Source organism: Ornithorhynchus anatinus, chromosome 20, assembly GCF_004115215.2.
Source record: "Ornithorhynchus anatinus isolate Pmale09 chromosome 20, mOrnAna1.pri.v4, whole genome shotgun sequence".
Classification (NCBI taxonomy): Eukaryota; Metazoa; Chordata; class Mammalia; order Monotremata; family Ornithorhynchidae; genus Ornithorhynchus; species Ornithorhynchus anatinus.
In genome coordinates this window covers 13,782,911-13,798,488 of record NC_041747.1, presented here as the reverse complement: position 1 = coordinate 13,798,488, position 15,578 = coordinate 13,782,911, and the positions used below count along the sequence as shown (strand labels likewise).

The 15,578-nt window shown below is 48.7% G+C and overlaps 1 protein-coding gene across 5 annotated transcripts in view; it reads right to left on the bottom strand.

Annotated features, from left to right (window-relative positions):
- Positions 1–12,435, bottom strand: part of NAA16 (N-alpha-acetyltransferase 16, NatA auxiliary subunit) — a 56,070-nt gene extending 43,635 nt beyond the window's left edge. The window contains exons 1-2 of one of the 5 annotated variants that reach the window (XM_029048296.2): positions 12,302–12,435; positions 2,001–2,085 (exon numbers count right to left, since the gene is read on the bottom strand). In XM_029048296.2, the coding sequence (XP_028904129.1) occupies positions 2,001–2,085; positions 12,302–12,355 (139 nt within the window). In that variant the 5' untranslated portion in view covers positions 12,356–12,435. Of the gene's footprint in view, positions 1–1,120; positions 1,197–1,259; positions 1,565–2,000; positions 2,091–12,301 lie in introns of those variants that run through there. The other 4 variants (XM_029048291.2, XM_029048293.1, XM_029048295.1 and 1 more) reach the window with 4 other exon arrangements.
- Between the last annotated feature and the right edge of the window lie 3,143 nt (positions 12,436–15,578).

Below are 15,578 nucleotides of genomic sequence, written 5' to 3'. Positions count from 1 at the left end.
TGAGCAGATGATGACTGATCTCCCGAAGCCGCCACTTGTCTGCTGGGTGACACTGGGCCAGCCATTTAACTTCTCTGTGCCTCAGCTACCTCATCTGTAAAATGGGGATTAGGACTGCGAGCCTCATATGGCATCTGATAATTCCGTATCTACCCAGACCTCAGAACTGCACCTGGCACATAGTAAGCGCTTAACAAACACCGTAGAAAAGATACACTATGGAAGGGAGGTACGCTATTAGATAGTGAAGGAATGGAGTAGGAAATGATCTAAGAAGTTAGCCACACACTCTGTATTTGGGATCTGCCTCTCCGATTTCAACTTTTTAGGTTTTTCTCCTACTTCACGCATGTATAATAAACAGAAACCCAGTTCTCCGTGTCTTTAAAGAAGACGATAGCCTTCACTTCTGCGTGACTATGTGCCCGAAAAGGCTACCGCAGTGCCCGGTGCCAACCGCATCGCTCGAGCACACAGACTGACTGTCCCTCGCTATGCCGTCGTGCCTGTAGCCTGATGTGCTTGGCACCGTTTTCCATCCTGCGTCCTTGGCTCCCGAGTCCTACAGAGCCTCGGTTCAAGAAGAGCAGCTCCTCTCTCGGTTGCAATGTGCCAGTCTGCACCCCGCCACCCGGGAACTCCTTTTCCAGATCAAGTCAGTGGAGAGCACAGAAAAGAAAAACGACACTCCCATCGGATTACCCTCCTACTGCCCAAACCCACGGGTGAGGCACTTCTGGTAGAAATCTGAAGGGGTTTGGTATTGTTAAAGTAAAGAAAGAAAGAACCGGGCTACGCCAGTGGGAAGATATGAAGGAAGCAGCATGGCCTAATGGAAAGAGCATGGGCCTGGGAGTCAGAGGACCTGAGTTCTAATCCCAGCTCTACCAATTGCTTGCTGTGTGCACTTGGGCAAGTCACTTGAACTGCTCTCTATCTCAGTTCCCTCAGCTGTAAAATGGGGCTTAAATACCTGTTCTCCCTCCTACTTGGACTGTGGCCAACCTAATTACCTTGTACCTACGGGAGCACTTAGAACAGTGTTTGATAATTCTAAGTGCTTAAATACCACTTAAGGAAAAAAAAACAAACAAAAAATTCATAATGGCTACTTGGTTACCTGTGCAATACTAATCAGATCCAGGAACAGTCGAACCAATTTACAAGTGCCTGAAGTTTAGTTTACAATAAATAACAATAATGATGATAACAATAGTAATAACAGGTGCCAACCCTTCCTCTAAGCCCTGGGTACATACAAGATAATCAGGTCAGACATAGGTGCTGTCCCATACGGGACCCAGTGTTCAAGTAGGAGGGAGTACAGGTGGTGAATTCCCACTTGACAAATGAAGAAGCTGAGTCACAGAGAGGTGACGTGACTTGGCCAAAGTCACACAGCAGGCAGACGCAAAGCAGGGATGAGATCCAGGACCTCTGACTTCTCAACCTGTGCTCTTTCCACTGTTTCTCTCACTGCGGCTTCTCAGCGGAGTGAACGTTAAACCGTTGTAAAGTAGTTCCCTCGGGAATGCTGATGAACTTCTACTTCACGCTGTGTGGTCTAGTGGACAAAACACAGGCCTGGGAGTCAGAGTCATGGGTTCTAATCCCGGGTCCTCCACTTGCCTGCTGCGGGATCTTGGCTAAGTCACTTGGCTGGGCCTCAGTTGACTCGTCTGCAAAATGGGGATTAAGACTGTGAGCCCCTGGTGGGACGTGGATCCTGTCCAACCTGACTACTCTGTACCACCCCAGCGCTTAGTACAGTGCCTGGCGGATGGTAAGAGCTCAACAAATAAAAAACAAAAACAAATTCTAATAATGTGTTGTCCCAAGATCTTGTTGGAAAAACAGGTCCCATTATGGCCACTTCACAGGTACTGCAGATGGATTTCCCTTTTCTTCTCCCCAAATCACACTCTAAAACACTGAGCTCTGGCATTACAGCCTTCCCTCAAACTGTCGACAGCACGTTTCCTTCTCAGCTTATACCATACCTCCATGTTCAGCAAACTTTGGGTTCGAAAGAATCATCTTGCAAAATTTGAGGCCATTTTTGTACTGCTTCTGTTCATAACATTTCTGAAAAGGGAAAAGAAACAAATGACCAAAGGTATTTTCCTGAATAACCTCTTTCCCTGACATATAAAGACTCAATAAACACAGTGATTCATAAAACAGGCCTCCAAGCAATAGTGAGAGCACAGATCACAAAATCACGCTTCCAGTACCAGGAGGGAAACACAACCCGAGTTTTAACAGATTTGATAACTGACCCCACTTTGGAGTTAAAATTTCCTACATAGTCACTCAAACCCAAGATTCCCTCACCCCTAATTTTCTTATGGAAAATTAACAGACTCTTGTTTACATTTTCCCAGTGTAAATAGGCAAAAGGAGTGGCGAAAGATCACTTAATCGTATCTGTCGACTTTAAAGCAACATGAGATTTTCTTGTCTACGTTAATACGAAACATAATGCACTTTGAAATATCCATTCTGGGAGAACTAAATGGGTCTTCTTCATACAATTTGGCTGAAGTCTGATAGCAGGATTGGGGGAACCTTGTTTCAAAAACATGAGCCTGCAGTGACAGAAGAATCACTGTCTTTAGGCATATATGTATGTAGAGATTGGGAGTGAGTGGCCAAAGAGATAGGTGGAGAACAGGAGAGGATAACATCAGTGAAGCCAAAGTTGGCTAATGTTTCCAAAAGAAGAGGATGGTTGATGGTGCTGAAGGCAGCTGAGTGGTCGAGGGAGATAGGATGGAATAGAGGTCACTGCATTTGGCAAGAAGGAGATCACTGGTGACCTCTGACGGGGCAAATTCAGTGGAGTGAAGGAGCCAAAAGGCAGTTTGGAGGGAGTCCATGAGAGAACTAAAAGAGAGGAAGTTGGGCAGCAGGTGTTCACATCTCACTCAAGGAGTTTGGAGAGGGATAGGAGGGAGATGGGAGGATAAATGGAAAAAACGATGGGGTCAAGGGAGGTTTTTTGTTTTGTTTTACGTATGGGACACACGACGACGCTTGAAAGCAGTAGGGAAGAATCCAGTGGAAAGTGAACAGTTGAAGATGGCAGTCAAAGAGGAAAGAAGGGGCAAACGTTTTGATGAAGTACAATGGAATGGATTCAGAGGCGCAGAAAGAGGGGGTGGATTCTGAGAGGAGGCGGGAGATCTCTTGAGACCCTCAAATACCATCATCATTATTATTATTATACTGGGAAAGATGGGAGAGTTGAACAAGGGGCAGGAGGAGAGGGACTAGAGGAACAGGGGAGATTTTACAGAGATCGCGAATGATAGTTTCCATTTTATCAAATTCCACGGCCAGGTGATTAGGAGCAAGAAATGGGGGAGGTAGGGGAGTGAGGGGGTTGAGGGGAGAGTTAAAAATCTGAAACTGGCAAGGGCAACGGGCCTAGGAGTCAATAAGGATGGAGAGAAAATGTTGCCGGGCCAGAGAGAGAGCAGAGCTAAAGCAGGCAAGGATGAACTTCAGGTAAGTGAAGTAGGGAGGCCTGGTATCTCGATTTCTACCAGCAGCGCTCTGCAGCTCATGCACAGGAGCAAAAGAAGCAGATTGAGGAAGTGATCCGGGGCTGTGAGTTAGTAGTACGGAATCAGCAAATGAATAGGGGAGCAAGTGAGTTGAATTTAGTGGAGAGGGTGGTGTTGAAGGCGTCAATTTGGTCAACAGAAGGTAGTTTGAGTATGGAGAATAAATGGGGCAAGATGAGGTATCCAGAGAAGTTGCAGTTGGTGATCCAATTTGGGAGCTTTAAATCTCCATTTCAATTTTTTATTTGCATTCTTTACATCTGGATCTGTAAAATATGATAGCAGACATATTTAATCAGCTTTCCCATTCTTCAAAGAACTAGGAGGGATTTCGGGATTTGGGCCAGATTTTTCATATCCTTCCCTCTGAATGCCTGGACTAATAGAGGTCCTTTAGTTTCTCTTTCAGGGAACTGTAGGAATGTGGTTCTTGTCTCATAAAATGAGTGAGACAAATATTGGTGTATAGGAAGAGAAGAGATGAACGATTTTACAGGCGTCTACTGTGGATGAAAAAGTGTGAGCAGAGAAAATGGAATGATCTAAAATGACCCATACTTACTCAATTCAGGGAGTAAAGAAAACCATCCCACTAGATTTAATAAAACCACCACCTCAGAAGCAAAAGTGGGTTATTTCCATATTAAATGGCAAAATTTAGGAAATGGGGCAGTTCACAAAGCTAGCTTTAGCTTCTCCTTCCCCCGCCCCAAATTTCTTCACCAACACTCATCTGTAGCATAATTAGCATGAAGGTGTGACCTTCTGGCATATAAACGCTTAACAAATACCAATATTATTATTACTATTATTATTCCAGATTCTTACAGTAGATACCCTAACCTCTTTCATCTAGAGGATTTTCTACCCTCTATAGAGGGTGATCGGGGCAAGAGATGAGGGACGTAATTCCTGATTCCAGTCAGCTTCCTTCCTTAAATATCCTATTTTCTGACTTCAATCTTGAGCTTTCTTTTCTTTTCTGCACATCCCCAAGTGTCATTAGGAATGAGTTAAGGATTCAGGCCCATTATTTGAAATCCTTTCATTCATCATCAGATTTACTGTGTGCAAAATTCTTGGGCAAGTACAATATAAGAATAAATGCACAAATACCCTGCCCACAATGAGTTTACAGTCGAGAGGAGGGGAGACAGACATTAATATAAATAAATTACCGATATGTATATAAGTTCTGTGGGGCTGGGGTGCAGGGGTGATGAATAAAGGACTTAAAGGAAGAGCAAGCAGAGCACGCAGGCATGTTTGTGTACAAGTAGCTGTCCAAATTTGAAGAAGCCATTGCTGATGTTGAAGTTCAATGACCAGTGTCAACGCAGGACCCATAGTCCCGGCCACACTGTGTCCACAGAGCAAGCTAAGTCAAACATGACAGAGCACAGACCGCTCTTCAGGATGGGAATTCATTTACGCGCAAATATGGAGATTTCCAAAGTACAACATGGGAATTTTGTTGCTGTCTGAAGATACCAGTAATCGTAACTCACCTTTGGGAAAGATAAGGGAAGAAATACTTGTAATCTGTGTTGAACATGAACACGATCTTATTCCAGTTCTTGGGACACACAACTTCTGTGCTGTCCATACCCTCTGTTCTGGGACCCTTGGCCGTTTGCTATTCGCCCCATCCCCAATCCCACAGCACTTGTGTACATTTCTTTACATTATAAATTACTTATTTATTCATATAAATGTCTGTCTCCGCCTCTGGACTGCAAGCTTGTTATGGGCAGTGAACATGACTGCTAATACTGTTGTATTGTACTCTCCCAACCACAGAGAACAGTGCTCTGCACAAAGTAAGCACTCAGATACCACTGACTGATTGATATTTCAGAGTTCAGGACCTAGCAATTTTTTTTGACTGCTGTGCCACTGGGGAAAAGATTTTGGAGAAATGGCTTAGAACAACTTCGCAGCAGTCACTGGTCACAGGTCAGATGCTGTCATTCTAGACTGTGAGCTCACTGTGGGCAGGGTTTGTCACTGTTTATTCTTGTATTGATCTTTCCCAAGGGCTTAGTACAGTGCTCTGCACACAGTAAGCACTTAATAAATACGATCGAATGAATGAATTTCTCCTGCTCGTGGAAGTGCATACTACTTTTGCTCAACATTCGACTGCGAAGCAGCGTGGCTCAGGGGAAAGAGGCCGGGCTTGGGAATCAGAGGTCGTGGGTTCTCATCCCAGCTCCGCCACTTGTCAGCTATGTGACTTTGGGCAAGTTACTTCTCTTCTCTCTGCCTTGGTGACCTCATCTGTAAAATGGAGATTACTGTGAGCCCCCTTGGGACAACCTGATTACTTTGTATCTCCCCCAGCGCTTAGAACAGTGCTTGGCACATAGTAAGCACTTAACAAATACCATCATTATTATTATTATTGTTCAACAATTTCACCCCTCTCCCCGTCCAGAACTATGGCTCCAATAGTCTGAAGTCCCTGTATACTGCAGGCTCCTTGTGGGTTGGGAATGGATCTTCCAACTCTGTTGTACTGAATTTTCCCAAGCACTCTGAACAGTGCTCTGCACACAAAGTGCTCAATAAATACCAGACTGATGGATTGTCTACAATCCTTCCAGGGGCCTACAGTTTACGTAAAGTCTCCATCTTTATTGACCCCCATGCCCAGCAGCCTCACCACTCTCCAGACATTTACTCCCTCCTCAAACCCCCTGCTTCCCCTCTTCCCCCATCTCTTGCCCCAAATAATCTGGCCACCTACTTTATTGAGAAAATTGATGCTGTTAGATGTGATCTCCCTCAAATGTCCCCTGTCCCTCTCCAGTTCCTCCCCCTTCTTCAACTCTCCCAACTTTCCCAGAGGTTTGGCGACCTCCCGCCTTTTCTCCAAATCCACCGCCCTCCTCCTGTGCCTCTGACCCCATTCCTTCGTGGCTTATCAAAACACTTGTCCCCTCACTTCTTCCCTCTCTAACTGCCATCCTCAACTGTTCACTCTCCAATGGCTTCTTCCCCACTGCTTTCAATCATTCCGATATCTCCCCTTTCCTAAAAAAAAAACAAACCCCTCCCTCCATGGCTCCCTCCGGTCATCGCCCCATCTCCCTCCTACCATTCCTCTCCAAACTCCCTGAGTGAGTCGTCTACATCTTCTGTCTCCATTTCCTCCCCTTGACTCCCTTCAATCTGGCTTCCTTCACTCCACGGACACTGCCCTCTCAAAGGTCACCAATGATCTTCTGTCAAATCCAATGGCTTCTACTCCATCCTAATCCTCCTTGACCTCTGACACTGTCACCCACCTCCCTTCTCCTGGAAACGTTATCCAACTTTCTTTCACTGACTCTGTCCTCTCTTGGTTCTCCTATCTCTCTGGCCACTCATTCTCAGACTCTTTCAGGGGCTCCTCCTCTGCGTTCCACCCCTAACTGTGGGGGTCCCTCAAAGTTCAGTTCTGGGTCCCCTCCTACTCTCCATCTACACCCAATCTCTTGGAGAACTAATTCGATCACACGGCTTCAACTACCACCTCTTACCCGAACCCACATCTCCAGCCAGCCCTGATCGCTCTCTCTCCCCTTCTCTGCAGTCTCGCATTTCCTCGTGCCTTCAAGACATCTCTACTTGGATGTCCTCCCGTCACCTCAAACTTAATTATGTCTACAACAGGATCCTTATCTTCCCATCCAAACCCTATCCTCCCCTCTCCCCCAGGCATGAGCTCCCCTGTTATTTCCTCCTCTCGACCGCCAGCACGCTCTCATCCTTCTAGGGTGCCTTTGAAGAGACTTCCCACCTATCGAAAACTACCCCCTCCCGCCCGCACCTCTGACCCCATCTCTTCTCACCTTATAAAGGCACTTGCGTCCACTCTCCTTCTCTCCCTGAGCGCCATCCTCAGCCCCCTGACATCCTGATGGCTCCCTCACCTCCGCCTTTAAGGATGTCCACGTCTGCCCTATCTGGATCCCACCTAACCGGGCAGCTACCACCCCATCTCCATGCTCCCATTCCGGTCCAAACTCCTCGAAGAGATCGGACGCATCCCCTGCCTTCGCTTCATCCCCTCTGACTCCTTTCTTGACCCTTCATCACAGGCAGTCCAGTTTCTGCCCTCTTCCAGTGGAACTGTTCTCTCCAAGGTCACTACAACCTTCTTGCTAAACCTGAGGGATTCCATTCTGTCCTAATCTTCCTTGACCGATTGGCCGCCTTGGACACCACGGATCGCCCCTTCCTCCTGGAAACCGAGTGAACTTTGATTTCTCTGACAGTCACGCCTAGCTCTCCTCCCATTTCTCAGGATGACCCTTCTCTGTCTCTCTCACTGACTCTTTCTCTACCCCCCACTCCCTACCTGTGGGGGTCCCCTCAAGGATCTGTTCTTAGGTCCCTTTCTATTCTCAATATACATTCACTCCCTTGGAAAAAAACTCACCCACTACCAACCCAGGCTTCAACAACCATTTCTGGGGAGGTTCTATTCCCCAATCTACTCACCCCACCCATTTCCCTTCTTTGCAATCTTGCACTTTCTCCGTCCTCCTGGACATAGCTAACAAAATCTTCCAACACCTCAAACTTAATGTATCCAAAGCTGAACTTATCCTCTTCCCTCCTAAATCCTCTCCTCCACCTAACTTTGCCATCACAGTGGAAACCACCACCCTCTCCATCTCTCCAGCCTCTCAGCTTGGCAGTATATCCTTAACTCTTCCATTTCTTCCAGTTCCCTTATTCAGTCACCAAACCTTCGTTCTCCGCCACATTTCCAGGATCTGCCCCTTCTTCTTCTCCACCCAAACCGTTACCATGCTGGCCCAGACACTTGCCACACCCCCCTTAACTACTGCATTAGCCTCCTGGGCAGAGAATGTGTCTGTTTATTGTTAGATTGTCCTCTCGCAAGTGCTCAGTACAGTGCTCTGCACACAGTAAGAGCTCAAGAAATACAACTGATTGACTGACTGCCCAACTTCCACTCTCTCCCCTCTCCATTCCATACCACACTCTGCCACCCAGATCATTTTCTTTAAAATGTCATGGAGAAGCACGGCGTAGTGCACGGGCCTGGGAGTCAGGAGGTCGTGGGTTCTAATCCCAGCTCTGCCACTTGTCTGCTGTATGACCTTGGGAAGACACTTCACTTCTCTGGGCCTCAGTTCCCTCATCTGGAATATGGGGATTGAGACTGAGAGCCCAACATGAGACAGGGACTATGTCCAACCTAATCACCTTGTATCTACCCCACTGCTTAGAACAGTGCTTGGCACACAGTAAGCACTTAACCAATACCATTATCATTTGCAGTAGCATTCTGTGCACGCCTCCCCGCCCTTTCAAACCCCTCCAATGCTCCCTAGGTAAATCAGATTTTCCTGAGCACTGGCTTTACAATTCTCAGCTCTCGCCCCACTATTTCTCCCACTAGACCCCAACTTCACCCCCTTTCTATCCTCTCAAGCCAACCCGTGCCTCATTCTCATTCTTCCCACTGCCAATTTCTTGCTCACATCCTTTTTAACTCAGTCAAGATTACTGCTCTCCCCTCTTAACTGCTGGTGTTGATGGCAGTGCGGGAAAGGCAGAGGAGGAGAGGAAGACGACAGCTTCTCACCAAGCTAACCGAATTTTCATACATTTGGATTGGGTCCAGGCCTGATCAATTCTGACACGAGTTTGTACTTTAAAATTTAAGCTACAGTATTAGCTATTTGGGCTAATTGCTCAAAACTACCGGCCTAAGTAGCCTGGGAATGTCCATTAGCACATTTGCTTTATATCTTCCTGGACTCGGCTGCAAAGTTTTTGAAATAAGAGGCTACTACCAGAAAAAGTGAATGTTAACAAATGTGCCCTTCTAAAAATTTTCAAGTGTAAATCAGAAATAAGACAAAGAAGGAAGCTCTGCTCCATCTTTTCTACTGCAGCCTCAAAAAACACACAAAAAAAAACCCGAAAAACAACTTCTCTGAGTTCTGAAGATTACTTCCAAATGGTACAACTACTGGAGAAGGTCATGGGGATTGCATTTCTCCTTTTGGAGAAAATATGAAGACATTCCCAAATTGATGAGTATAAGAGAAGTCCTTTCTTTCCTAATAAGCATCGCCTATTGTCTCTAAATATAATGCCCATTGCCTCAAACACAGGTTAAACAATCTGTAAGCAGTATTTAAGATAAGCCAGATCTGTATCCAATGTGGAAAAAAAAAGATATCTCAGAAAGAGATGGTGAGGGTGAGATGAATGACTGAAAGATGAGAAAATGAAATAGATCCATGAAGTATTTTTCAAACCTAACTCTTTGATAAAATTGTTAATGTCCTTTAAAATGTCTTACCCTATACTGCTTTACAAAGCATTTCTCTCATAATATTGAACGGCAAGAGGAAGGGAGGAGACATTTTTCCAAAACATTACACACCACTTTAAAGATTCTGAAAGAGAAATAAGTGTGAAGTCTAGAAAGTTAGATGTACCATAGGAGAAGTAGTGGTGGACAGATTGTGAATGATAATATTTAACTGTTCTAAAATTAACCATTTCTTTACAGCTAAGTAGGTGGCTTACCAATAGTGTTCCATCCTCTACATACTATAATCAAATATATTAAATGATTTTAAAACCTAATGGCTAGTGAGGAAGGGCAGCCTGAAAAATCTCTTCGCCATCAATATCAGAGCCAGAAACTGCTATCTCCAACATAGGAAAACCTGTCTCATTGATCCTGAACTTCCAGGATCAGGATAAAGGAACGTAGGGAGAGCATCAAAATATAAATACGGAGATAGGCAAGCCTGATCCCAACCCTCTCCATCTCAGAACCACCATCGCAATAATAATAATAATAATAATAATAATAATGATAACAGTATCGGTTAAGTGCTTACTACATGCCAAGCACCGTACTAAGCGCTGCGGTAGATACGAGGTCATCAGGCCCCACGTGGGGCTCACCATCAAAATAGGAGGGAGAACCGGTATTGAATCGCCATTTCACAGGCGAGGAAACTGATGAATGGAGACACGAAGTGACTTGCCCAAGGTCACAGAGCAGGTACCTGACCGGGGCCGGGATGAGAATTCAAGTCCTCTGACTCCCAGGTTTGTTCTGTCGGTACGGTAGGATGGGTGCCCTCTCACCTCTTCTCGGAGTTTCCTCTCCTGCACAAAGTTGCCCAGAATCCAGATCGGCGCCGAGCCACTTTGGAAGTCAAGCGCTAAGTACAGGGCTGCGCACAGAGTAAGCGCTCGATAAATACGACCGAGCGAAGTCAATCGCCACGCAATCTAGAGAACGGACGGATGCCGAGGACGAAGCGGTGACTGCGTTTTAATTGGAAACGCCAAATGACTCGGTGGCTCCTTCTCAAGAAACAGTCGAGCAGAATATTTATTTGTTCAAATGCTCAACGGGCTAGCAACACTCTTCCCAAGGGTGGCCCTTCCAGATGGAAATCTCATTTGGCTTTTAAGGCAACCAGCACGTGCGGTAGCAAAAAAAAACCCAACAAACCCACTGGCGATCCAGTCCACTGTGATTTCAAAGGCATCATTTGGGTAGACAGCTGGGAGGTGAGGTGGGAAGGGAGAAGGCCAAGCGAGAGGTCTCACGGTGTGGGGAGGTGGGGAATCTAAGGCTGGCAGGGGGAATGGGAGGGAGAGATGAAATGGGGGAAGAAGGGGATGAAGAAGTGGGTGTTTAAGGGGGAGGAGAAGGGTGTCCTGGGCGCCCGGGGAAGGGACAAGGGAGCCAGGTGACCATCAGACCAGATGGGGACACGCGGAGTGGACTGGGAGGCAGGGAGAGGACCCCTGGGGGAGGCGAGGGGCAGGAAGGGAGAGAGCATGGCCTGGGAGTCAGAGGGTCTGGGTTTTAATCCTGGCGCCCCCGCTTGTCTCCTGGATGACCTCGGGCGAGCAGCTTCACTGTGCCTCGGTTTCCTCAGCTGTCAAATGGGGATGAAGACTGTGAGTCCCCAGGGGGGACCACCTCATTACCTCGCATCTACCCCAGCGTTTGGCACACAGTAAGGGTTTCACAGATGTCATTGTTATTATTATTAATAGAGGGTGTGGAGGGAGGGAAGAGCGGGAGGGGAGAGTGGCGGGTTCAGGAGGAGGGAGAGTGGGGAGGGGAAGGGGCAGGAGGGGGGCAGGAAGAGACAGTGTGAGGGGCGCAGGGGCAGGAGGGGAGAGAGTGCGCAGGGGAAGGGGCAGCAGGGGGAAAGGGGAGGGGGCGGGAAGAGAGAGTGTGAGGGGAAGGAGGGGAGAGGGTGGGGAGGGGGGCAGAATGAGAGGGAGGAGGGGGAAGAAGGGGGCAGGAAGGGAGAGGGGAGGGGGAGGGGCAGGAGGGGAGAATGGGGGGAAGGGGAGGGAGGGGGGCAGGAAGGGGGAGTGGGGGGAGGGAAAGGGGGCAAGAAGGGGGGCGGGAGGGGGAGAGAGAGTGGGGGAAGGGCGCAGGAAGGGAGAGTGGGGGCGAGAGGGGAGGAAGGGGGGGATGGGGGGTGGAGAGAGGGAGGGGAGCAGGAAGGGAGAGAGCAGAAGGGGGGTGGGGCAGGAGGAGGAGGGAGGGAGAGAAGGTGTGTTGTGGGGGTGGAGGCCAGCGGGGCCCGGTGGCTGCAGGCCCACACCGGCCGGCGGGGGCGGAGCGGGAGCGGGAGCGGAGCGGAGGAAGCCTCAGCGCGGGGCCCCGGCCCGGCCCGGCCCTCCCTCCCTCCCTCCGTCCGCCCGTCACTGACCAGAATGCGTTTGAACAGGTTACTCTCTTTGGGCGGCAGCTGCACGGACGGCATGGCGGACCCGCGGGCCTCCCACTCCCTCCTCCTCCTCCTCCTCCACCCCCACCGCCCGCCAGCGCGCGCCGGACAAGATGGCAGTCGCACGCCGCCGCACGCGCGCACACCTCCGCGCACGCGCGCGGCACGCCCCCCCTCCCCCCCGCCGGCGCGCGCGCGTGCGCGAGACACCCCGCCCCGGGCGCATGCGCGGGGGGGGGGGGAGGGGGGCGGTCAGGCTCAGCCCAACCCGCGGAGCTGCCCTTCTCTGCCAAGCCGCCCATCACTCAGTCAGTCCATCCATCCATCCATCACTGTCACCCCACCACTTCTCCTCCCACCAGCCACAGGCAAGTCGCTGGGTGAGCGATAATCTTTTGCTTTACGACTTGCTGTGTGCAGGACCGGGTGGGAAATAATAACAATCATAATATTGGTATTTGTTAAGCGCTTACAGTGTGCAGAGCACTGTTCTAAGCGCTGGGGGAGAGCCAGGGTCATCAGGTTGTCCCACGTGAGACTCACAGTCTTCATCCCCGTTTTGCAGGTGAGGTCACTGAGGCACAAAGAAGTGAAGTTAATGGTTGATATTTGTTAAGCGCTTACTATGTGCCGAGCACTGTTCTAAGCGCTGGGGTAGACACAGGGGGATCAGGTTGTCCCACGTGGGGCTCACAGTCTTCATCCCCATTTTACAGATGAGGGAACTGAGGCACTCAGAAGTTAAGTGACTTGCCCAAAGTCACTCAGCTGACAAGTGGCCAAGTGGGGATTCGAACCCATGACCTCTGACTCCAAAGCCCGTGCTCTTTCCACTGAGCCACGCTGCTTCTCTGAAGTGCCTTGCCCAAAGTCACCCCGCTGACAGGTGGCGGTGCCGGGATTAGAACCCATGACCTCTGACTCCCAAGTCTAGGTTCTTTCCCCTGGGCCACACTGCTGCTTCCAAGCCTGAACGAAGGACCGTCTTCTCATTCATTCAGGTATCTTTATTGAGCGCTGACTCTGTGCAGAGCACTGGGCCAAGCACTTGGAAAGTACCATTCAGCAACTGAGATAATCCCTGCCCAGCAGCGGGCTCACAGTCTAAATCGTTTCTCCTCCAAGGAGCCTTCATTGACTCACAACATCCAGACTTAGCACTTAAATATTTAATTTCCATCCTGGCCACTCAGGGAGATGTTTCTTTATGTATATTTAAACATTGAATTCATCAGCTGGGTCACTTTGCTAGATTTGACTACTGCTTTTATCTTTGAGGGTTTTTTTTATGGTGTTTGGAAAGTGCTTTCCGTGTGCCAAGCACCCTTCTGAAGCCTGGGGTAGATCCAAGTTAATTAGGGCAGACACAGTTCTTGTCCCGCTTGGGGCTGACGGTCTAGGTAGGAGGAAGAGGTAGTGAATCCCCACTTTACAGCTGAGAAAACTGAGGCACAAAGAAGTGAAGTGACCTACCCAAGGTCACATAGCGGATGAGCAGCAGATCCAAGTTCAAGGGAGAAGCTATAGGAATGAGGGGGCGGTGGGTGGGGGTGGGGGGATTTATTTGTTTTTTATTAAGGCTTTGAAGGTGGGGAAGGTGGCCTGTTTGATATAAAGGGGGAAGAAATTCCAGGCCAGAGGCAGAAAGTGGGTAAGGGGCCGGTGGTGAGGTAGGTGAGCTTGCACTACAATGTATAGGTTGGCACTAGAGGAGTAAAATGAACATTTTTTGGTTATAGGAAATCAGTGAGGTGAGATAGGAGAGGCAAGATAGGTGTGAATCCCAAAGCTCCTGGCAAGAAGTTTTGGTTCAATGTGGAGGTGGATGGGCAAACCCTGGAGGTTCTTGAGGAGTGGGGAAACATGGACTGAACAGCCCTGGCGCTCTCCGTCTCTCTCTCTCCCTATTTCTTTTATTTCCATTTTCTTTTTTTGAAGTCAAGGCAGCAACGTGAAGTCTGGAGCGGCCGAGAGGTTAGCAAGGCAGCTTGTACAGTACAGCAAATTTGGGAGGCGTGTTCCCTGCCCACAAGAAGCTTCCAGTCTAGAAGGGATACAGACATTAGCGTAAATAAATTAGGTATATGAATAAGTGCTGTGGGGCTGAGGGAACAGAAGGTTCAAATCCAACTGCAAGGGTGATGCAGGAGGGAGTGAGAGAAGAGGAAATTAGGGTTTAGTCAGGGAAGACCTCTTGGAGGAGATGTGCTTTGAAGGTGGGGCGTGATCTATCAGATATAAAAGGGGAGTGAGTTGCAGGATGTAATAATAGTAGTAATAATGATTATGGTACTTGTTAAACTCTTCTTACTGTGCCAAGCACTGAGGTCAGCAGATCAGCAAGGAAGCAGTCTGGATAGAGAGGAGGGAGTGAATTTTTGGCAATGAGAAGGTAGAATCGGTGGAATTTGGTGACATTGAAAATGTGGGGGTTGATGGAGAGCTGATCTGAGGGTAATCCCAAGACCACAGGCTCGTGAGACAAGGGGAGATGGTGGTGCTGGCTACAGTGATGGAAAAGTCAGGGTGAGGACGGGGTTCGGGAGGGGAGATGAAGCGTTCTGTTTTGGACAGAACGCTATATGCCAAGCGTTGGCAAGACATCCAAGTAGGTGTCCTGAAGACAGGAGAAAATGTGAAATTATTCATTCATTAGGTCGTATTTATTGAGCACTTACAGTGTGCGGAGCACTGTCCTAAGCGCTTGGAAAGTACAATTCAGCAACAGAGACAATCCCTACCCAACCACGGGCTCACGGACAAGTCAGGGCAGAGAGATAAGGGCTGGAGCTGTAGAATTGGGAATCATCCTCATAGGCCTGGAAGTTGAAGCCATGGGGGCTGGTGAATGAATTCTCCAAGGGAGCGTGTGAAAATGGAGAAGAGGAGGGGACCCAGAAATGGACTTTGAGGGATTCATACAGTGGGAGGCCGAGGAGGAGCCGCCAAAAGAGACTGAAAATGAGCAGCCAGAGAGGTGGGAGGACCAGGAGAGGGCACTGTCAGTTAAGCCAACGTTGGATTTTTTTCCCAGAGAAGGGGATGGTCGATAAGTATTAAATGCAACTGAGGTGCAAGAGGATTAGGATGGACTAGAGATCGGATCTGAAAAGGAGAAGCAGCGGGGCTTAGTGGGAAGAGCCCGGGCTTGAGAGTCAGAGTTCATGGGTTCTCAGCCCACCTCCGCCACTCTGACTCTGGGCAAGTCACTTCACTTCTCTTTGCCTCAGTTCCCTCAACTGGAAAATGGAGATGAAGA